Source organism: Piliocolobus tephrosceles, chromosome 2 (genome assembly GCF_002776525.5).
Source record: "Piliocolobus tephrosceles isolate RC106 chromosome 2, ASM277652v3, whole genome shotgun sequence".
NCBI classification, from domain to species: Eukaryota; Metazoa; Chordata; class Mammalia; order Primates; family Cercopithecidae; genus Piliocolobus; species Piliocolobus tephrosceles.
In genome coordinates, this window is record NC_045435.1 from 51133595 (window position 1) to 51155125 (window position 21531).

The 21531-nt window shown below is 50.8% G+C and overlaps 2 protein-coding genes and 1 non-coding gene across 14 annotated transcripts in view; 1 reads left to right on the forward strand and 2 right to left on the reverse strand.

The window, feature by feature from the left end:
* The window catches only part of CRELD1 (cysteine rich with EGF like domains 1), a 9965-nt gene extending 4722 nt beyond the window's left edge, over positions 1-5243 (reverse strand). The window contains exons 1-5 of one of the 4 annotated variants that reach the window (XM_023218492.3): positions 5187-5243; positions 4431-4623; positions 4127-4209; positions 1541-1651; positions 1105-1196 (exon numbers count right to left, since the gene is read on the reverse strand). In XM_023218492.3, the coding sequence (XP_023074260.1) occupies positions 1105-1196; positions 1541-1651; positions 4127-4209; positions 4431-4604 (460 nt within the window). In that variant the 5' untranslated portion in view covers positions 4605-4623; positions 5187-5243. Of the gene's footprint in view, positions 1-1104; positions 1197-1540; positions 1652-4126; positions 4210-4430; positions 4624-5123 lie in introns of all 4 variants that reach the window. The other 3 variants (XM_023218491.3, XM_023218490.3, XM_023218489.3) reach the window with 3 other exon arrangements.
* Positions 5244-5422: 179 nt separating this feature from the next.
* IL17RC (interleukin 17 receptor C) lies at positions 5423-20905 on the reverse strand. 9 transcript variants are annotated; one of them, XM_023218481.3, is made up of 19 exons: positions 20548-20881; positions 20233-20254; positions 19890-20042; positions 19565-19639; positions 19365-19474; positions 17384-17495; positions 17009-17053; positions 14304-14443; positions 14033-14092; positions 10401-10455; positions 10129-10310; positions 9987-10037; positions 9043-9088; positions 8791-8912; positions 8482-8541; positions 7995-8043; positions 6329-6424; positions 6174-6212; positions 5425-6079 (listed from the first exon to the last, which is right to left on the reverse strand). In XM_023218481.3, the coding sequence occupies exons 1-19, from the start codon at positions 20650-20652 to the stop codon at positions 5451-5453; spliced, it is 2151 nt and encodes a 716-aa protein (XP_023074249.2). In that variant the 5' UTR covers positions 20653-20881; the 3' UTR covers positions 5425-5450. The 9 variants fall into 9 exon arrangements, with proteins under 9 accessions (XP_023074251.2, XP_023074253.2, XP_023074249.2 ...); XM_023218480.3 differs by having other exon boundaries at positions 20335-20881; XM_023218483.3 differs by lacking the exon at positions 17009-17053 and having other exon boundaries at positions 5423-6079.
* On the forward strand, positions 18821-18925 carry LOC111546993. The gene has a single exon (XR_002732997.1). It is a non-coding gene; the product is annotated as a U6 spliceosomal RNA (small nuclear RNA).
* Positions 20906-21531: the final 626 nt, after the last annotated feature.

Consider the following 21531-nt stretch of genomic DNA (forward strand, 5'->3'; position numbering starts at 1 on the left):
TTTATTTATTTATTTATTTATTTATTTATTTATTTATTTATTTATTTTTAGTGACAGGGTCTTGCTCTGTTTCCCAGGCAATGACACGATCATAGCTCACTGTAGCCTCGAACTCCTGGGCTCAAGCAATCCTCCCACCTCAGCCTAGGGGGACTACAGGCTGCACTACCATGCCCCACTTTCTTTTCTTTTTTTTTTTTTTTTTTAAGAGACAGGGTCTTGCTATGTTACCCAGGCTGGTCTCTCAAACTCCTGGCCTCAAGTGATCCTCCTGCCTCAGCTTCCCAAAGTGCTGGGTTTACAGGCACGAGCCACTGCACCAAATATTTTCTTTCTTTTTTTTTTTTTTGAGACAGAGTCTCGCTCTGTCGCCCAGGCTGGAGTGTTGTGGCGTGATCTTGGCTCACTGCAAGCTCCGCCTCCCGGGTTCATGCCATTCTCCTGCCAAAGCCTCCCGAGTAGCTGGGACTACAGGCGCCCGCCACCACACCCGGCTTATTTTTTTGTATTTTTTAGTAGAGACAGGGTTTCACCGTGTTAGCTAGGATGGTCTCGATCTCCTGACCTCATGATCCGCCTGCCTCGGCCTCCCAAAGTGCTGGGATTACAGGCTTCAGCCACTGCGCCCGGCCAATATTTTCTTTTACAAAGACTGAATTTGCCATCTTTGCAGCTATCTCTTTATCTGTAGCTTCAGGAAAGACTGTTCTAAAAGAGGCTGGTAGTGAGTTTGGCTCTTGTGCCAGGACTGTGTGTAAGGATAGATGGTGACCATGGGGGCTCCAGGGCAACACCTGCCCCTCCCCAGGAAGATACCATAGTCCGATCTGGCATGGGAAATGAAGGGGCTGGGGGGGGTCTATCATTTCTTTAATACATGATGATAACCACACTGCATCTGACTCAGTGTAGCCCCTGTACTTTCTCCAAGCCTTTCCCCACTGATTTGCCCATCTCCCCAGCCCTGTGAGGCGGGCAAGAACTGAGGTCCAGAGAAGTTATCTGAGTAGCCTGAGTTCACACAGCTAGCTAGGGACAGAGCCAGGACTGGATACCTGGACTCGGCGGTCCCCTCCCATCCCCAAAAGCAACTTAAAAACTCACGAAGGCAGGAGGGCCCAAAGGTGCCTGCGGGGCAGCAGAGCTTCAGGGAATCTGAGCACAGCCACTGGAACAGGTCCGGGGCCTCCTGCTGCCTGAAGCAGGGGCAGGGTGGAGGGAAGTGGGGAGGAGGCGCTGAGATAGTGTCAGAAGTGCTGTTCCCATTCCCCCACGCCTGAATCTGTGATTCAACCCAGCTTGGATGTAAGACCCAAAAGACCATCTGACCAATGCCCTTTCCCCATTTGGCAGAGAGGTAAACTGAGGCTCAAAGTGGCGCACAAGTCCCCCTGCAAGTCCTTAGCAGATCTGGGTTTGGAAGGAGCAGAACCAGGACATGGCCCCCACCATGCACCCCCCTGCTTCTTGGCCAAGTCAAGGCCTTATCACCAGGCCCCACCTGTGACCCACTCCCAGGGAAGGCCCCCTTGCCACTCACTTGTGAAACCACCAGCTCTCCACCAGCTCCTCACTCAGCTCCAGCAGGCGGTGGCACTCGAAGTCCGACTTGCTGCACACGCCCTCCAGCACCTCTACCAGGCGGGTCTCACTGACCGGACAGGGCAGGGCTGGTGGGAGACACGCCCCATCCCGCCCACCACCCTCCTCAGGTCTCTCTCTACCCTTCCTCGTGCCGTGACAATATGAAAGGAGAGGCCATGAGGTACAATAGAAGGGATCATGGTTCTGGGAAGCAGACGGACCTGGGTTCAAATCTAGTGGTAGGACCATGGGCAAGTCACTTAACCTCTTTGAACCTCTTTGTTTTGTCATCTGTCAAATGGGGACAATTATGCCTTCCCTTCAGGCTTGTTGTAACATACATTAGTTCCTGCATCTAAGCAATGGAATATAATACCCTTGCTGGGTAGATATAGCTAAAAATACATCCTATAACAAGTGTTGGCAGGGATGTGGAGAAATTAGAATCCTCCCACACTGCAGGTGGGAATAAAAAATGGCATCACCACTGTGGAAAAGCAGTTCTCAATAAGTTAAACATGGAATTGCCATAGAACCTGCCAATTCCACTACTGGACATAGACCCAAAAGAATGGAAAACAGGTGTTCAAATGAAAACTTGTACACAATGTTCATAGCACCACTACTCACAACAGCCGAAAGGTAGAAACAATGCAGATGTCCATCAACTGATGCATGGATAAACAAAATGTGGTACAGCCAAACGAGAATATTATTCAGCCATAAAAAGGAATAAGTATTGATATATGCTACAGTATGGGTGAATCTTGAAAACATTATGCTAAGTGAAACTAGCCAGACACAAAAGGCCACATATTTTATGATTCCAATGAAATCAGCAAATCCATAATTTCTGCTTGACTAACACAAATTAGTGATTGCCAAGAGCCAGAGGAAGGGGAGAATGGGGAGTGGCTGTGTAACAGGTATAGGATGTTTTGGGGGGTAATGAAAATGTTCTGGAACTACATAGTGGTGATGGTTGCACAACATTGTAAATGTTATTAAATGTCCTTAATGGGAAATTTTTATGTGTATTTTACCACAATTAAAAAAAATATATATATATATATTTGATGCCTTATATCCTGTATTTAAAGGGTCTTACACAGTGCCTGGCATATAGGAAGTGATTTTAAAAAGCAAGTAACGCAGGAGCCATTACAAAGCTGGAAGTGCCTCTGGGGTTGTCTTAGCCAATGCCCTCATTCCTGAATTATTCGAGGAAACTCATGCCCGGCAAAGGAAAAGAGAAAATGACCAATGTTACATAATAACAAAACCTTTATTTCTAGTGGGCATCCCAGTTAAGCCCTTTCCACACTCCTATGAAATAGGCAAACCAGGTATTAATATCCCCATTTTACAGGCAAAGAAACTGTGGCTCTGAGAGGTTAAGAACCGACAACCAAGTCTAACTCTGAGCCTTTGCTGACTTCTCTTCCATTTGACTTTGAAAAGCTGGAGGGCTCAGGACTCAGAGCTCAAGGCTCCGCTTTCTGTATCCTTCCCATGCCTTTCTTTACATACTGACTATATAATAATGACTCTCAAATTCCTGTTTCCAATTCCTACTCTTTTCTGAATTCCAGATTTGGATGGAGTCTACCTGGATGTCTAATGGACATTTCATTTCAGCCCAATACGTTCAAAAAACACCACATCCCACCCCTCCCCTAAACCTTCTCAGTTTCCCATCTCACCATCTTAGAAAACAGCTGCACTATTCACCCAGTTGCTCAGGCCCAAAAATCTAGTAAGCATCTTTTATTCTACTGTTTCTCTATACCCATAATGAATCTATCACCAGGTCCTATTGTTCTCTCTGCAAAATATACCCAGACTGTGACCCCTTCACCATGCCCTTCACTAGATACCACACTAGCTCATATTGCCTTCATACATAGATGATGCACTTGCCTCCCAAACTGGTCTCCCTGCTTCCTCCACCCTCGCCCCTTACGGTCTGTTTGCTACATAGCAGTGTGAGTAATCTTTAAAGGTATAAAGAAGACAGTATCACTTTTTCTGCTCATAATCTTCCAAGAGCTTCCCATTACACTCCGAAAAAAAATCTAAACTCTTTTCTGTAGCCTTTGAGGCCTAAGCCTCCGCCTTCACCTTCTACCACTCTGCCCTTTGCTCACTCCACTCCAGCCACTTCTTGAGTACACCAAGCTCAGTCCCATCGTCTGCCCAATTTCCTTCCTGTCACATAGCTCGCTTCTTCACTTCAGGTCTCTCTGTTCAAATGCCACATCTTGAACACGCTGCCTCCCACCATCCTGCAGTCTACCGTGCTTCACTGTTCTTTTATCTGACATAATATTATTCACTTACTTATTCATTGCTTGTCTTCTCTACTAGAATGTGAGCTCCAGGAAGGTGGGATTTTGCTTGCATTGTTTACTGCTATACTATAGATGTTTAGTGCTATTTGTTGAATGAGTAAGTGCTCCCCAAGAGTTCCTAGCCCTCCACCAGTAGAGCAGAGATTTGGCAGGGAGGGGAATATACACCCATTCCCCCAGCAGCCCCTTACCTGTCTTTGTATTTGGACAACTTCTCTTCCTCCCAGGCAGTGTTTCCACCTCCAAAGTTGTCCCGGATGGTTCTCTCCAGGCCCTGGAAACAGAAAATTAATAATAGCTAAGTACAGTGCCTGGCATATGCTAGCACTTCACTGTTCTACTGACCAGGAAACTGAGGCACAGAAAGGCAACCTGCCTAGAGCCATACAACTAGTAAGAGACCAAGATGAAACTTGAATCCAGGCAGATTTGCATCCCAGAGTTCCCCACTCTAAATCGCTGTGTCCCCTCCAAAGAGGCTGCCGGTGCACCCACCTTGTTGAAGCTGTCAACCAGTCCCCGGCAGGTATGACACGGATGGGGCTGAGGCGGGGGAGAAGACTGGGGAGATGGAGAGGGCTGGAGCCAGATGGGGCCTGGGAGGCTGAGGAAGAGGCTCAGGCCCCAGAGCACAGCTGGGACCAGGCCCTTCGGGAGCCATGGGGCCATCTTTACCCAGGCTGGGGACCTGCAGATAGAGGCGTGGAGAGGCTTCACTGAAGGAGTCAGGCCCCACGCGAGAAAGAAAAAGGTCTGTTCTGAGGTGCCGTGGCGTTGGGATCTGCGTTATTACAAGCAAAAGAGGCCAAACTGGGTACTGCAGGGGCTGTGGGGATGGGTGGGGAAAGGCGCATAAGATGCAATTCCCGAAGAGAAGTAAGTTATCCCCGTTAGCATGGGTTGGGGAGAGGAAAGTGGCCTCGCTCCTTGGCAAGGGGGCAGAAGTCAGCCTCTTGTTTGAGGGTCTGATAAAGGCTATTAGGGGCCGGATCCGCAGAATTAGGGAGAAGAGATCAGATTCCAAGTACTGAAGGAGAGGAGGCCAGAGGGGTTGTTTTGGGGGAGGTGTCCGGAACCCCGGGCTTTGGGGGAGGAGCCCGGATCCGGATATGAAGGGAAGGGGTCAGATTCAGGGCCTCGCAGAAGGGCAAAAGCACGGCCCACGAGCCGGCAGAGAAGGATCCAGACCCTCGTAGGCCACGGAGGAGGAAGAACCGACCGCCCCAGCTCACGGGCGCTGTGAGCCGTCACCTCACCGCGTAGCTGCCACAGCCTGCGTAAAACGTACAACCCCCATCCGCGCTGCAGTCCCGGGGGCGGAGCGTGCCGCCCAGCCAATGGCGACGGGCCATGTGCCATTACGTCACCCCATGCCAGCCAACCACAGGCGGTACCGAGCTGCACCTGTCCGGGCTTTAAAGGGCCGCGGGGCTAGGGGACGACGTTTGCCAGCCCAGCCGCGGAGACGGAGACGCGTGTGGGCCACATGGGTAGAAAAACAGCGTCTGCCTTTATTCAAGTCCCGTCCCCCGCCCCAGGCCCCACCCCGCGTCCAGGCGCGGGAGTCCCCGGGGGATGGAAGTAGCTATCCAGGGCTGGCTCAAGGGCCCGGGACACTTGCTCCGCCCTCTCTTGGAGCCGCCTGGGACGCGGGGCGCGGGGCTGCTGCAGGGCCCCTAGGAAGTCCGGCAGTTGGGAGGGCAGTGAGAAGACGGGCACGGTGCGGAAAAGGGCGGGTACGGAGTCTGGGTGGAGCAGCCTGTCGAAGCAGGCCCCCACGTATCGGCCGGGAGCCTGGCCCTGCAAGAAGTCGGGCAGCACGCAGCTGAGCGAGGCACGGAAGGAGTCGTGCGGGCCGTGCGCCCCGGGCGCGGACACCCCGTCCTGTAGCCACTCACTGCACAGCGCCACCGCCCCGGGCGAGAAGAGCAGGACCACCACGCCGCCCTCCTGCAGGGTCTGGCGCCGCTGCGCGTGGAACCAGGCCACGAGCCCCTGCGCGCTCATTTCACGACGGCTCCACAGGTCTACGGCCACGCGCAGCGGCAGCTGGCACAGCGCCGACGCCAGGGCGCCCACCAGGCGCTCGAAGCCCGAGTCATCGGCTGAGTAGAGGAGCAGAGCCGCGCGGCCCCTGGCGGCCGCTGCCGGAGAAAACAGATGGGGAGGGAAGAGGTGAGCTGGCACAGGCCTGGCCCCCCGGGGGCGGACCCCCGCCCAGCGCGTGCTCCCACTCACCCCCCGAGCGGACGTCCTGTTTCAAGAGCCTCAGCCACCCTGTTAGGGGAGAGGGGCGGAGGCAGCCTGTGAGCTCGGCCGCCACCTTCCCTCGGAGAACTCCCACAGCCACTCTGGTCCTGCCCCTGGGGAATGGGGAGCCGGGAAGCGCTCACCTTTCGCGTGATCCTTTTTGAGAAGGAGGATGAGGGAAAGCGCAGCGGCAAAGAGTAGGCAGGCCAGCCACAAGAGGGCCCAGCGCTTGTGGATGTCTGGGAGACCCAGGGAAGAAGAGTTAGAAACTTACACTCACCTTCCACAGAGGAGAAAAACTGAAACTTAAAAGAAATGATTTGACCGCCGCACGCGGGGGGTCACGCCTGTAATCCCAGCACTTTGGGAGGCCAAGGCGGGCGGATCACGCGGTCAGGAGTTCAAGACCAGCCTGGCCAACATGGTGAAACCCCGTCTCTACTAAAGATACAAAAAATTAGCCGGGTGTGGTGGCGCACGCTTGTAATCCCAGCTACTCGGGAGGCTGAGGCAGGAGAATCGCTTGAACTCGGGAGGTAGAGGTTGCAGTGAGCAGAGATCGTGCCATTGCACTCTAGCCTGGCCGACAGGTTGAGAATCCTCTCAAAAAACAAAAAAAAAAAAAATAAATTGATTTGTCCAAAGTCCACAGCACAGTGTCAGAGCCAGTGGATGAATATATAGCTCCATCTGTTTAGGGGTCTTTGAATAAGTAATGTCACCTTCTGCCTCAGTTTTCTCCTCTGTAAAATTGTAGCTACGTCACAGGGTTGGCATGAGGACTAAATATATTAATATATATAAAGCACTTAACACAATGTCGAGCATCTTAAGTGCTAAAATGTCAGCTCGTATTATTCTCCCCTAAGCTAGGGTTGCTGGGCCCTTGATCTTGCTGTCCTGGGTGTCTGCAACTATCTGGTGTCCCTGCCCTGTCTTTTTTTGCCTCCAATCGATTTGCCTTGAATTAATTCATGCCAACCTCAGAAATCTTTTAAAAATGTAAATTTGGGCCAGGCGCGGTGGCTCATGACTATAATCCCAGCACTTTGGGAGGCCGAGGCGGGCGGATCACGAGGTCAGGAGTTCAGGACCAGCCTGGCCAAGACGGTAAAACCCCATCTCTACTAAAAATACAAAAATTAGCCGGGCATGGTGGCGGGTGCCTATTAATCCCCACTACCCGGGAGGCTGAGGTAGAGAATTGCTTGAATCTGGGAGGCAGGGGTTGCAGTTAGCTGAGATCGTGCCATTGCACTCCAGCCTGGGCGACAGAGCAAGACTCTGTCTCAAAAATAAATAATTTAAAAATATATATATATTTTATTGTAACTCCTGCTGCTCTCAACATAAGATCCAAATCCCCTACATGGCTCCTGCATCTTTATCTCATGACAGAAACCTGCCTGTCCAAGACCCTCTATCTATACCCCCTTCCCCTAGCTCAGTCTCCAGAGTTTTGCTGAAACCTTCCCCCTGAGCCCTTCACCCCACCCAGGTCAGGTCCACATTGTATGCATTTACAGCACTGAACACTTGGTGGTGCTTCAGTAGCTCACACTTTAAATGTAAGTGACTGGCTCATGTCTTGCGAGTCGTCTAGGGGTGGGGGGCAGTTATTTATCTTTTTGGTGTTCCTGGGATCCCTGCAAGCTGTCATCATATTTTTTGAGTGAATGAAGGAATGACCCCCTGTTTATCTGATCTCAGGGAAGGACAAGGCCATTGCATGTGCTGTGCCCAAGAGTGGTCCCTGTCAAGATCCGCGCTCCTGGTACAGAAAGGAAAGGCAGTTCTTACAATACTCACATTTGTCCATGGAGCAGGCCCATAGTGCTCCCAAGTCATCATCCCATAGCTGTAAGATAGAAACAGAACCAAATCCAGGGCACCAGCCAGGTGTTTAACATTCACTAAGCTCTGGTGGCCTGATCTCCAAATTCCCAGCATCAACTATGCGTATCTCCCAGCTAAGGTTCCTGCAGCTGCTCTGCCTTTGTTTATGCTGTGCCCACTGCCTATGGTATGACTTCTTCCATACCAAATCTGGCATATAGGAAGAAATTCTTCCCAGAAGCTCTCCCTGGAACCCAAAACTTAGCACCTCTAGGTGTGGTTATCTGTTTACGGGTGTCTAGCCAACAGTGTGCTCCTTGGGGATAGGAACTATGCTTCGTCTACTCTTAACTTTCCCAGGGCTGAACATAAAATAAGCCTAAATAGACAGGAGGTGAGTGCTAGTTTTAGGCCTGTTGCCCCTGGGCATTGAGGTGGGGCCCTTCTGCCACCAGCTCACCTGCAGACATTGGCCTGACTGCAGGTCTTGTAGTAAGTACTCTCCAAGGCGAGCTGCCCTCTGCCAAGCCAAAGGATGGGGTCACTGTTACCTGGAGGTAGCACCCTTAGGGCAGCACCTACCAGGCTACAGCTGGGTAGAATGGGGTAGAGGGGATTGGGAGACTTTGGTGATGCTGCCGAATATGGCCCTGGTCTGAGTCACCCCCGTGTTCCCAGAGACCGGCACAGGGTGGATGGAGTGAAAATTTGAGACCAGGTGTGAGATGCATTTGGAGAGATCTGTGGAGGAGGGTCACCCAGTCCTAACCGTGGAGGCTTTGCTGGGTAGTGAAGTACAGCCACTGGGTTCCAAGGCACAGAGGGATCTGTTGTCCTGGGGGCCTCGTGTCTCCAACAGTAGCACATCGTCTTTGAGAGGCCCCAGGGAGTCTGGAAGGGGTGAGAGGCCACTCTGACCAAGACCCAACCTTGCTGGGATTGGTCACTTGCCCACCTCCCATGCCCTGACCTTCACCCCTAGGAGGTGGCCCTGTCCCAGCCACCCCCAGGCCCAACTCACCAGCCCACAAGCACTCCTGCAGCTGCAGCTTCTCCCAGCTGTTCACCTGCTGGGAAGAGACCATGGTTAGGGCCACTAAGAAAAGCAAAAGCCAAAGGCAGAAAGACCAGAACAGGGCAGGCAACAGAAGGCCTGTTGGGTTGGGAATCTGCACTCAATCTGACCTTAGGCAGATGTGGATTCAAGGCTGGGTGATTAGGAGTCAGTACATCTTTCTCTGCCCCAGCCTTGTGAGGTCATCTGTATAAAGTGTCTTCTGACCCTAAAGCTGTTTTTATGTCTTACAAAGCATATTTTCCCCTCTCATCTAACCTTCTCAAAGAGATTCCCTTCTCAAATGACCATCCTGCTAAAAATTGCAACCCCAGTCCCACCTTATCCCTTTCCCATAGTATTTGTATGCAATTTTAAGATATTATATAATTTATTTACAATGTCTGTTGGCTGCCTTTGTGCATTACAATATAAGTTCTATGAGGGTAGAGATGTTAGGATCTATCACAAGTGCCTAAAACAGTGACTCGCACTGCTAAAAACATCTCGAATGAGTGAATATTCTTATAATCACCCTTTGAAACTGTAGAGCAACCCATTCTACATGTATGGAAATAGAATAAGGATAGCAATAACAAAAGTGGCTACATTTACTGAGCATTTAGTCTGTACGGATTCCTAAGGGGAAGCACTTCTCTTATTTCATCGTCACAACCACTCCATGAGGCAGTTACTGTATTATCATCTGTATTAAACAGATGAGGAGACTGACGTTCAGAGAGGTGAAGTGACTTGCCCAGGGTCCCACGCACTGCTAAAGTAAATAGTGGAACTCCCAAAAAGGAAGCTGGCAACCACTATGCTTTAGCGGCCCAAGAACTAAGACCCCCTTGGCTAGGGGGTCTGCCCAGGTCCAGCCCCCAGCCCAGCACTCAGCACCCCTTTCTGACCTGAACACAGAGGTTAGGGTGGCCTTTCAGCAATGGGAACTCGAGAACCTTCTGTGGAAAGAGAGGAATGGGTGGGATCACAAAAGGGGGACCCTGGTTCCCACTCTCCCTCACCACGGGAGATGTCCTCTGCTTCACTTACATCCACAGTGACATTCTCCCAGGAAAGCGGCGGGACCAGCGGCTGGCAGGGGTCCCCACCTGGAGCCTGCCAGCACAGTGCAGCTTCTGCGGGCAGTGAGCACGGCGCATCCAGCAGCCAGCTCTGCAGGGTCAGCAGTCGCAGCCGGGCTGCTCGCCAGAGGTTCTGGTGTGCATGGGGGTCTGCAAGGAAAGGGCGCAGTCACCGCACGCTAGGCACCCATCGCTTGCAATGCCCCAGCCCCAACCCCAGCCCCAGGCGAGTCAGCTCACCCTCCCTGAAGGGGCAGATGTTTGTCCTAACGGAGTCAGGTTCCAGAGGCCACACCTGGAAAGGAAACGGGGGTCTGCTCAGGTCCCCTCCATGGGCATGTGCCTGGCCCTCTGCTAGACACTGGGGACACACTCATTCAGCAGATATTTCACAAGTATGTGCTGGGTCTTCTTGCCTTTTACAAAACCTGGAGATGCTCACATCTATTCTTCCAGCAAACATAATGCTGGGCACTGGCAACATTTTCATTCAACAAACTTTTATTTTATTTTATTTTTTTGAGATAGAGTCTCGCTCTTGTCGCCTAGGCTGGAGTGTAGTGGTGCAATCTTGGCTCACTACAACCTCCGCCTCCCAGGTTCAAGCAATTCTCCCATCTCAGCCTCCTGAGGAGCTGGGATTATAGGCATATGCCACAACGCCAGGCTAACTGGTTAATTTTTGTATTTTTAGTGGAGATGGGGTTTCACCACGTTGATCAGGCTGGTTTCGAACTCCTGACCTCAAGTGATCTACCCGTCTCGGCCTCCCAAAGTGTTGAGATTACAAGTGTGAGCCACCACACCTGGCCCATTCAACAGACTTTTAATGGGTGCCTATTGTGTCTTAGCGGTATGGCAGGCACAAGGGACCTTGGATACTTAAATATTTATTTATTTATTTATTTATTGAGACCAAGTCTCACTCTGTTGCCTAGGCTGGAGTGCAGTGGTGTGATCTCAGTTCACCACAACCTCCGCCTCCTGGGTTCAAGTGATTCTCCTGCCTCAGCCTCCCAAGTAGCTGGGACTGCAGGCGTGCATCACCATGCCTGGCTTATTTTTGTACTTTTAGTAGAGACTGGGTTTCACTATGGTGGCCAGGCTGGTCTCAAACTCCTGACCTCGTGATCCACCCACCTTGGCCTCCCAAAGTGCTGGGATTACAGGTGTAAGCCACCACGCCTGGCGGATAATTAATTTTAATTCATTCCACAGTCACTTTGTGAGTACCTGCTATGTGTCGGGGAATGTGCTAAGTTCTAAGGACACATTCATTTATTCTTTCAACAGATGTTTTAGGAGTGCCTATTATGTGCATAGCTCTGTGCTAAGCACTAGAGGTAATATATAAATTTATTCATCAAGCCTTTAGTTAGGAACACCGACTATGTGGCAGGCATTGTGTTTGGCAATGAAGACATTTAAATCACAGCATACATCTCATGAACATCTGCTGCGTCCTATGGCTGTGCTAGGCAGTAAGATTTATTCACTTATTCAACAGTGAGGACCCTCATACTGTTACCTTGTTTAAAAACAAAACAAAACAATGAGTAGATGCTATATGCCAGGCACCATGCAAGGCTCTTGCAAAGCTATTACATTTGAATTAGATATGATTTGCTTGCCTTCAAGGAAATCACAAACTCACACTTGTAGTAAGGATAAAATATTTATATAAATTAGTAAAGCACTCACTCATTTCATAATATTTATTGAGCATCTGTTGTGTACAAGAAGAAATTAGATGCCCAAATAAGAAAGGAAGTGATCGAGCTGGGTGTGGTGGCCCATTGCCACAAAACATTAAAAAATGAAAACAAGCTGGGCACGGTGGCTCATGCCTGTAATCCCAGCACTTTGGGAGGCCGAGGCGGGCGGATAATGAGGTCAGGAATTTGAGACCAGCCTGACCAACATGATGAAACCCCGTCTCTACTAAAAATACGAAAATTAGCCAGGTGTGGTGGCGTGTGCCTGTAATTCTAGCTACTTGGGAGGCTGAGGCAGGAGAATGGCTTGAACCTGGGAGGCAGAGGTTGCAGTGAGCCGAGATCACGCCACTGTACTCGCCACTGCACTCCAGCCTGGGCAAAAGAGTGAAACTCCATATCAAAAAACAACAACACAAAAAAGGAAACAATTAGCCAGGCATGGTGGCTCATGCCTGCAGTCCCAGCTGCTCAGAGGCTGAGGCAGGAGGATCCCTTGAGCCTGAGAGGTTGAGGCTGCAATGAACCGTGTTCATGCCACTGCCCTCTAGCATGGGTGACAGGGCAAGATGCTGTCTCTAAAAAAAAAAAGAAAAAATTTTAAGAAAATAAAAGAAATGAAGTGATAAATGGACAAGGAAAGATAGAAGTGCAAGGGGATTTGGAACTAGGAGAGGCTGGGTGGTTGGGGAAAAGCTTTGGGAAAGAGGTGAGGGTATTTGAAGTAATGGGAACCACCTGAGAAAAGGCAGGGAGATGGGTGTATCTTGGTAAGTAGCTCCACTGGATGTAACAGTGTTCTCATGAGGGGGAATCATGGGGAAAATACAGTGAAAAGGCACCACTGGGGGCAGAATATGGGCCCAGAATGCCAGGAAAGTGATGGGAATGGAGGGGAGCTTGGAAGTACTGAAACAGTCTAGAAAAGAGACGATAGAGCCCCAAGCTGTACTGAGATGGAGAGGAGGGGGAAAGAGAATGAGAGACATTAATGTCAGAGATAAGATGGATGAGACCTGATGACCAATTAAATGTGCAATCAGGGGCCAGTCATGGTGGCTCATGCCTGTAATCCTAGCACTTTGGGAGGCTGAGGCGGACGGATCATGAGGTCGAGAGATCGAGACCATCCTGGCTAACAAGGTGAAACCCTGCCTCTACTGAAAATACAAAAAAATTAGCTGGGCGTGGTCACAGGCACCTGTAGTCCCAGCTACTCAGGAGGCAGAGGCAGGAGAATGGCGTGAACCCGGGAGGCGGAGCTTGCAGTGAGCCAAGATCGCGCCACTGCACTCCAGCCTGGACGACAGAGCAAGGCTCCGTCTCAGAAAAAAAAAAAAAAAAGTACAATCAGGGCCAGCCACAGTGGCTCATGCTTATAATCCCAGCACTTGGTGGGAGGCTGAGGTGGGAGGATAACGTAAGCCCAGGAATTCAGAACAGCCTGGGTAACATAGCAAGACCTCATTTCTACACAAAACAAAAAAACTAGCTGAGTATGGTAGTGCTCACCAGTAGTTCCAGCTACTTGGGAGGCTGAGGCAGGAGGATCACTTAAACCCAGGGGGCTGAGGCTGCACTGTGCCATGATTGTGCCACTGCACTCCAGCCTGGGCAACAGAGTGAGACCTTGTCTAAAAAAATAAATAAATGTGCAGAGGAAGAGGAAAGAGCCAGCATATTTAAGCCTGGATGTGGCACACGTTCTTATAACAGCCCCAAGAGGCTGTTACTATTATTCCCATTTTATAGACAAGAAACAGGCTCACAGAGGTGAAGTGACTTGCCAAGGTTACACAACTAGCAAATGGCAAGAGCCAAGATTCAAACCAGTCCAAGTTCGTAGCACATGCTCTGCCCTCCGGGGAACATAAAGACAGAACTGGAGGAGTAGGGAAAGGCTTCAAGGAGAAGGTGACATTTTGAATGGGGCCATGAAGTGTCAGTAGGAGTTCTGTGGAGGATCAGGGAGAGCATTCAGGGAATGTAATAGAAGGCATAGGACAGCAAGGGTCAAGGGAGGGCCAGCCACCCCAGGGAGCCATAGTCTCCACCTCAATGAAGGGTTTGAAGAAGGGTGAGACCAGGAAGGCAGGGATCACCCCCATCATCATCTTCCCACTCCTCTTCTGGCACCCAGCTGGACTCTGCTCCTACCTGAATACAGAGGCAGGGAACCAGGTCTGTGTGGTTCAAGGTAATGATCTGCGGTCCAGTCTGTGGAACAAATAAAGGAAGGAGGTTGGAGAAGATAAGGAGGAAGAGGAGGAGGCCAAAGTCAAGGAAACCAGGAAGGCAGAAGTTCCCCCACCAGTGTTCCCTTGCTTGGGGTGAGTCCTCTTCAAGGGTCCTCTTTGATAAGGCACTGCGTCCTTTGCACAGGCATTGGCCTACAGTGGGAATGGACTTGGGAAGGGGGAGGCCTCACCAGGTTTTTGTGCCACCGGGGTTTTGGGGGGCCCTGGACCTGATTCCAGTACAGGGAGAGGCCAAAGTGCTGCTCCTCAGAGACATTCAGAACTAGATGCACATTGTCACCATCTGCTGACACGTTGAGCCAGGGCAGGGCTGGTGGGAGAGGCAAAGAGAGAGAGCACAGCTTAGACTTCCTCACCTCTTCTGCATACCTGACTTGACCCTTTGGAGTTTCTTTCAAACCCCTTAGACTGGGAGGCTCTTGGAGGACAGAGCGTGTGTCCTCACCTCAGACCAGACTTTGCCCCTAGCAGCTGCCCAGAGCTAAGCCTGTGGAGGCCCTAATATGTGGTCTGAGGACAGCTATTTTCCCTCTGCAGCCAGAAAGATCTGTAACCTCTTTAAAACAAGTCATTTTCCTCTGCTCAGAACTGTGACCTTTCTGACTCACCTCTTGACAGTTGTGTCCTTTTTTTTTTTTTTTTTTTTTTTTTTGAGAGGCAGTCTCACTCTGTTGCCCAGGCTGGAGTGTAGTGGTGCGATAGCTCACTGCAACCTCCACCTCCTGGATTCAAGCGATTCTCTTGCCTCAGCCACTTGAGTAGCTGGGATTACAGGCATGCATCACCATGCCCGGCTAATTTTTGTATTTTTAGTAGAGATGGGGTTTCGCTCATGTTGGACAGGCTGGTCTTGAACTCCTGACCTCAAGCAATCCTCTTGCCTCAGCTTCCCAAAGTGCTGGAATTGCAGACGTGAGCCACCACATGCAGCCTATGGCACTTGTGTCCTTAATAACTGCTACAGTGTTATTAAGGACGTCCTTACTATTTCTCTCTCTTTTTTTTTTTTCCTTGAGACAGTGTCTCACTCTGTCACCCAGGCTAGAGTGCAGTGGCGCAATCTTGGCTCACTGCAAGCTCTGCCTCCCGGGGTTCACGCCATTCTCCTGCCTCAGGCTCCCGAGTAGCTGGGACGACAGGCACCCACCACCACACCCAGCTAACTTTTTTGTATTTTTTGTAGAGACAGGGTTTCACCGTGTTAGCCAGGATGGTCTCGATCTCCTGACCTCATGATCTGCCCGCCTTGGCCTCCCAAAGTGCTGGGATTACAGGCGTGAGCTGCCACGCCTGGCCCCCTCCTTGCTATTTCTTAAACACCCCTGACATACTCCCACCCCAGGCCCTTTGTGCTGGCTATTCTCTCTTACCTCAGATATATGGCTCCTCTCTCACCTCTTTCAGGTCTCTGCTCACCAGACTGAGACCATCCCTGACCTCTGCCACTCCCAACCTTCCCCACCCCTTCCACAAATGTTCTCCTTAGCGCTAATCACCGTCTAACTTACTGCATTCTTCACATCTCCATGTGTTTGTTGTGTCCTTCCTCACCGCCCCCCCGACCCTGACACCAGTTCCATGGGGTCGGGGTTTTTTGTCATTTTGATTTATTGATTTATTAATATTTCCAGTGTCCAGGGATTTGTCTGGTACACAGAAATTACTCAATAAATATCTGTTGAATAAATGAATCAATGTCTACTTAATGAAGGAAGAAATTAAATGCATGATATATGTCTGTGTTTTCAAAACTCTGGTGTTGAATAGTCTTTAATGAGTTGCCAAAGAGGCAGGCCAACTTTAATTTTAAGAAGCCAAAAAGAAAATGAAGTTGAAAAAATTTAGTAATTCAGAAAACATCACAGTATTTATGTATTGATCTGGGTGCTAGTTATGCAAGTGTATACGTACATAAAAATGAATTGGCTGGAGGCCGCGACTCACGACTGTACTCCCAGCACTTTGGGAGGTCGAGGCGGGAGGATCATGAGGTCAGGAGTTCAAGACCAGCCTGGCCAACATGGTGAAACCCCATCTCTACTAAAAATACAAAAATTAGCTGTGTATGGTGGTGCATGTCTGTAATTCAGCTACTTGGGAGGCTGAGGCAGAAGAATCACTTGAACCCAGGAGGCGGAGGTTGCAGTGAGCTTAGGTTGTACCACTACACTACAGCCTGGGTGACAGAGAAAGACTCTGCCAAAAAAAAAAAAAAAAGAACTGGACATGAAAATCAGTACCCTTTACATACTTTCATGTATGTATGTTATACGCAATAAAAAAGAAAATATAAAACCAAAGCAAAATCCAAATAGTACATGGGAAAAAAGTCAGACCTTTGACTTTCTTAGCTTTTATTTCAAGTTTTTTGTTTTTTGTCTTTTGAGACAAGAGTCTTGTTCTGTCACCCAGGCTGTAGTGCAATGGTGCAGTCTCGGCTTACTGCAGCCTCTGCCTCCCAGGCTCAAGTGATTCTCCTGCCTCAGCCTCGCAAGTAGCTGGGACCACAAATGCACACCACGATGCCCTGTTAATTTTTGTGTTTTTGGTAGAGACGGGTTTTGCCATGTTGCCCAGGCTGGTCTCGAACTTTTGAGCTCAAGCGATCCTCCCACCTCCCAAAGTGCTGGAATTACAGGCGTGAGCCACTGAGCCTGACCCAAGATTCATCTTTCTATTCCCAGTGCTTAGCACAGAGGAGCAGATACTGCAATTAATGTGTTATGAATGAATGAATGAATGAATGAATGAATGAATGAATGTGTTCTGTGAGCTTCTGAGATGTGGCACCCCATATCAGAAGTGGACTCCAAGGATCTCTCATACTCTAGACCCTGCCCCTCCCTCCTCCCAGCCCACTGGCCCTAGCCCCTACCCCAGCAGCTCGGGATGCTGTTCCGGACTTCGAGCCCCCTGCAGTCTGGGGAGAGATCACAGAAGAGCCTCCAGTGGGGCTGGGGGCCGAGGAAAGAAGTGGGGGCAATCTGACTCCCAGGAGGGCATTAAGAATGGCTCCCCATCCCCTGCATACCACCCACGTCTATCCAATGCTCAAAGCACCTTCCCCCGGGGCTGGAAAGCCACGTCACCCAGGGACTGACTCTGGGAAGGCCCGAGGGACTGACTCTGGGAAGGATTAGAGCTCAGACCCCTGCCAGAGAGTGGATGGAGGTAGAAGAGGGTGAAAGCAGGAGGGGGAGTGACCAGAGGGGACAGAGGCTATGGGGCCAGGACTTGGGGGTCCACTTACCAGGCAGCTGCTGTGTGAGGTTGAGCTCCTTCTCGTACCTGGGCTGAGTATAGGACCAGATTCGTACCTCACTCCCTAAGGCAGCCTCGAAGCAGTCATATACTACAGAGCCCTGTGAGGAGAGGGGTGGGGAAGGCTGGTGGTGCAGGGCTCAGATCCAGGCCAAGGGCTGTGGGATCATCTGCAGGGACCACTCTGCTCACTGCCCTTCTCCCATAACCAATGACTGTATTTATACTGTATAGCCTGAAATCTACCATTCACCTTTCCTTCAAGGGGCCTCAATTCTAAAGCAAATGTCCTCAGTAAGAGTGTCACCAGGACGGGAAAAGGCCCTAGACATTTAAATCCCTGCCCCCACCCTGCTGTGCTAGATCACCTGGCCAAAGCTAAGGAGATGAGACACCCCAGCGCAATGTGGGACGCCCCTCCCCACAGAAGTGGTTCTCCCATTCAACCCAGTGCCTCAGTGTTCCTTACAACTACTTGTGACATGGACCAAGCAGATGTTCTCCCAATCTACAGTTCTCCAGATAAAAGGATATTGGCTGGCGGCGGGAGGTTGGAGGGTTTGAGTGATTTGACCCCAGTGGAAATAGATCTTCCAAGCACATGTGTCCTTGTGAGGCAGGGAGAAGCCCCAGCACCCTGCCCCATGGTACTTACACCATGGTAAATATATCATGGTATGTATGGTAGGACTCTTCTTTTGGTCCAAGAGTACAGAGAAGTGCATCCAGCCCACAGACCTCCCCTTTTCAAGCCTCACTTTCTCTATCTGGAAAATGAGGATAATAATAATGCCTAGTTCATCAGGTAGCTTTGAGGATTACAAAAGAATTAAATTTATCGAAATTCTTCAGTGCCAGGCATTACATCCAGTGTTTTACAGGTATCAACTTAGTTTAATTTTCATAACAGTCATATGAGGTGGGACTATTCTTTTTTTTTTGAGATGGAGTCTCGCTCTGTCGCCCAGGCTGGAGTGCAGTGGCGGGATCTCGGCTCACTGCAAGCTCCGCCTCCTGGGTTCACGCCATTTTCCGGCCTCAGCCTCCTGAGTAGCTGGGACTACAGGCGCCCGCCACCATGCCCGGCTAATTTTTTGTATTTTTTTAGTAGAGACGGGGTTTCACTGTGTTAGCCAGGATGGTCCCGATCTCCTGACCTCGTGATCTGCCCGCCTCGGCCTCCCAAAGTGCTGGGATTACAGGTATGAACCACCATGCCCAGCCAGGACTATTCTTTTTTTATGTGGCAAAAAAAACAAAAACAAAAACAAAAACTTTAAGAGATGTTTCACAAGGAAGTTACACAAATAGCCAATAAGCATGTGAAAAAAGTGCTCAACTTCATCAGTCATTGGGAGATACAAATTAAAACCACAATGATAAACCGCTACATATGCAGTAAAATTATTACAATTACAACACCTATGCTTGTTTCGGCACCACATATACTACAACTGGAACAATACAGAAAAGATTAGCATGGCCCCTGCCTGAGGATGACATGCAAATTCATGGAGGGTTCCGTATATTTAAAATTCAAATATATTTAATTTAAAAATAAAATAAAATTACACCATCAAGTGCTGGCAAAGATGGGAAGCAACTAGAACTCCCATACACTGCTGGTGGGAGGGTAAAATAGTAGAAGCACCCAGGAAAACTGCTTGGTGGTTTCTCATAGTCAAGCATATGAAGTAGAACTATTCTTATCCCCATTTTACAGACATAAAAGCTGAGGCATAACAGGCTGAAGGGACTTGGCCACAGCGCTGATCAGAATCAAAAGAATAGTCCCACCTCACATGGCTGTTGTGAGAAATAAGTTGATACCTGTAAAATACTGACTGTAATGCCTGGTACTGAAGGGTTTTAATAAATTTAATTCTTTTGTAATCCTCAAAGAGATAATGCATGTGAAAGTGTTTTATTAGATTTTAGGTTTAGAAGGTGATTATTATTATTTTGCATACCACAGACTGACCAAACTGCACAAGGGCAGCAGGCACTTGCACCTCCAGCAGGACGCAGCGGGTAGTAGGGTAGGCCTGGAAGGAGAGCACGACTTGGGCCTGGAGAGAGGCTGTGGGCAACAGGGCAGGGGTCGGTCAGGCCCAGGAGCAGCAGGCCAGGCCTTGGCATGGGGCACTTGGGCCAGCCAGGTTCTCCTCACCATTCCTAGGTTCCTCCACCCCTGGATCAGCTGCTCCTCCAAACTTTTCCTCATCTTCAGGTTCTTCCCAGTGCCCTAGAAGGACCCAAGAGCAAGGCCCTGGGTGAGGCCCCCTGCTCTGGGCTGACTGGCTTTGGGGTTGGCTTCCTTCTGGAAAGCCCAGTGCTGGGAAGCAGAGGCTGGGGAGACCACACTGGCCTGGAGTCCTTCTGCTGGTGTCCTCCAGGAGAACACTGAGGATGCCCAGCACTGCCTGAGAGATTCCCTGGCTCTCATGCCCACCCCAGACACATTCACATGCACTGTCACAGGATGACTTGCTCACCATGCACGGCCAAGTGGACAGCCACACGCACACAGAGGTCACAGTAGGTCTCCTTGCGGCACCTCAGCACCAGCTCTGTCTGCAGGTGCGTAGGCGCCAGCACGGGGCCCGGAGCAGGCACGATGTCCCCAGGCAGGCAGAGTATGTCACTGTCTGTGTGTGGAGGGGTGGGTGGGAGCTGAAGCTGTTCCAAGCCCAGAATTTGGTGGCACCTGACATACCCAGAGAGCCAAAGAACTTGGCTCACCGGGGCTGAGGTGGGCATGGAGGGCATGGACCTGAGGGACAGCTCTGCTCCCTTCAGCCAACCTGGGAAATTCTTTTTAAAAGTAGGGATACTTACCCCAGAGGTGGCAGGAGAGGCCCTGGGAAGGAAGGAAAGGAGAGTCAGAATTTGTGCCCCCCACCTTCTAGGCACTGTTCTCTGCCTAAGACCTCCACCTACCTTTTTCTGGGGCTCCGTATTCCCAGACCCTCCCAGAGGAAGACAGACCCAGCTCTTGCCCCTTCCCCATTCTTCTCTTCTCCCATCAGCACCAGACAGACCAGACAGGGCAGTTCTGGCGGTGGCAGCAGTGACAGGAGCCAGGCTAGGGCTTTGCTGAGCCAAAAACTGAACTCTGAGCCTTCCCCCATCTCCCCAGGGTTCCAGACTCACCGGAGAGCAGTGGGTAGCGTCCTGAGGCCCCACAAGCCTCTCCAGAGAAAGGACAATGGGGCTTCGACCCAGTGCCAAGGACAGCAAGAACCAGGGCACAGGCATCTTCTAGATGCCAGGCAGCACCCAGGCCTGAGGCCCTGTGCTGCCCCCCCTAAGGGGGGCAGACACCCTACCCCTGACCCTAGTCAGCCCGTGTCTGTGGGTGGCAGGGGCTGGAATCCCTCCCCAGCCTCCAGAGGGGGCAGAGGGGGCTGTGCTGGATAGTTTGTGCACTCCCTGTCCTGCGAGTTCCAACTCTCGTCCTACTTCCAGTCCGGAGTGGTTTCGTTTTGGCTCCCGGCAGGCAGCCGACTGTTCCCGCCCCTCTCTGTCCCTCCCACCAACACCAGGCTTGGGAGCCAGCAGCCTTGGACTAGGGTGGTGGCCCCACCTCCTCCTCCTTTGGCTCTCCTCTCCCTCTGCTGACACCTGGCTGGGAGGGGCCCCTGAAGAAGACAGCAAATGCATCATGGTTGAGTAAGGGAGCTCTTACTCATTCCAGCAGCCCTAAGGAGGACACAGCCCTGGAGTCCTGGGCCCACTAGGTCTCCCCTTACTAGGCACACTCTGTCGCCTCACACACTCTTTGGGCCTCAGTAACCCTTGGTGGGACAGGAGCTCTAAAAGCACCGCCAAAGGGCACCACAAAGTGGGCTTTTCACCACTGCCTGCTCAAATGCGGTATAGAGAGTAGAAGGAACCCAGGACCCAGAGCCTGGCAGACAGGGGTCCCATCTGTGCTGTTGCTGTGGGCCGGTTCTGTGATGATGGACACACCAGCTGGCGAAACCTCTGTTTTTCTCTCTTCTCTTGTAAGAATCACTGGGGGAATCAAGGAGATTGCCCCATCCTCCTTTGCTTTCGGAGGCATTGCTTGTAGGAATGTGATGGATGCCACGCGGTGTGGACGCGGAGGATTTGGGCCAGCGCACTGACACATAC

Coding starts and splice junctions, on each gene's coding strand:
- IL17RC (XM_023218480.3), bottom strand. CDS start 20,652: ATGCCTGTGCCCTGGTTCTTGCTGTCCTTGGCACTGGGTCGAAGCCCC. Junction 19,640..19,889: donor TGTCCACTTGGCCGTGCATG/GTGAGCAAGTCA, acceptor GGGTCCTTCTAG/GGCACTGGGAAGAACCTGAA. Junction 8,044..8,481: donor AGTCAGGCCAATGTCTGCAG/GTGAGCTGGTGG, acceptor TCTATCTTACAG/CTATGGGATGATGACTTGGG.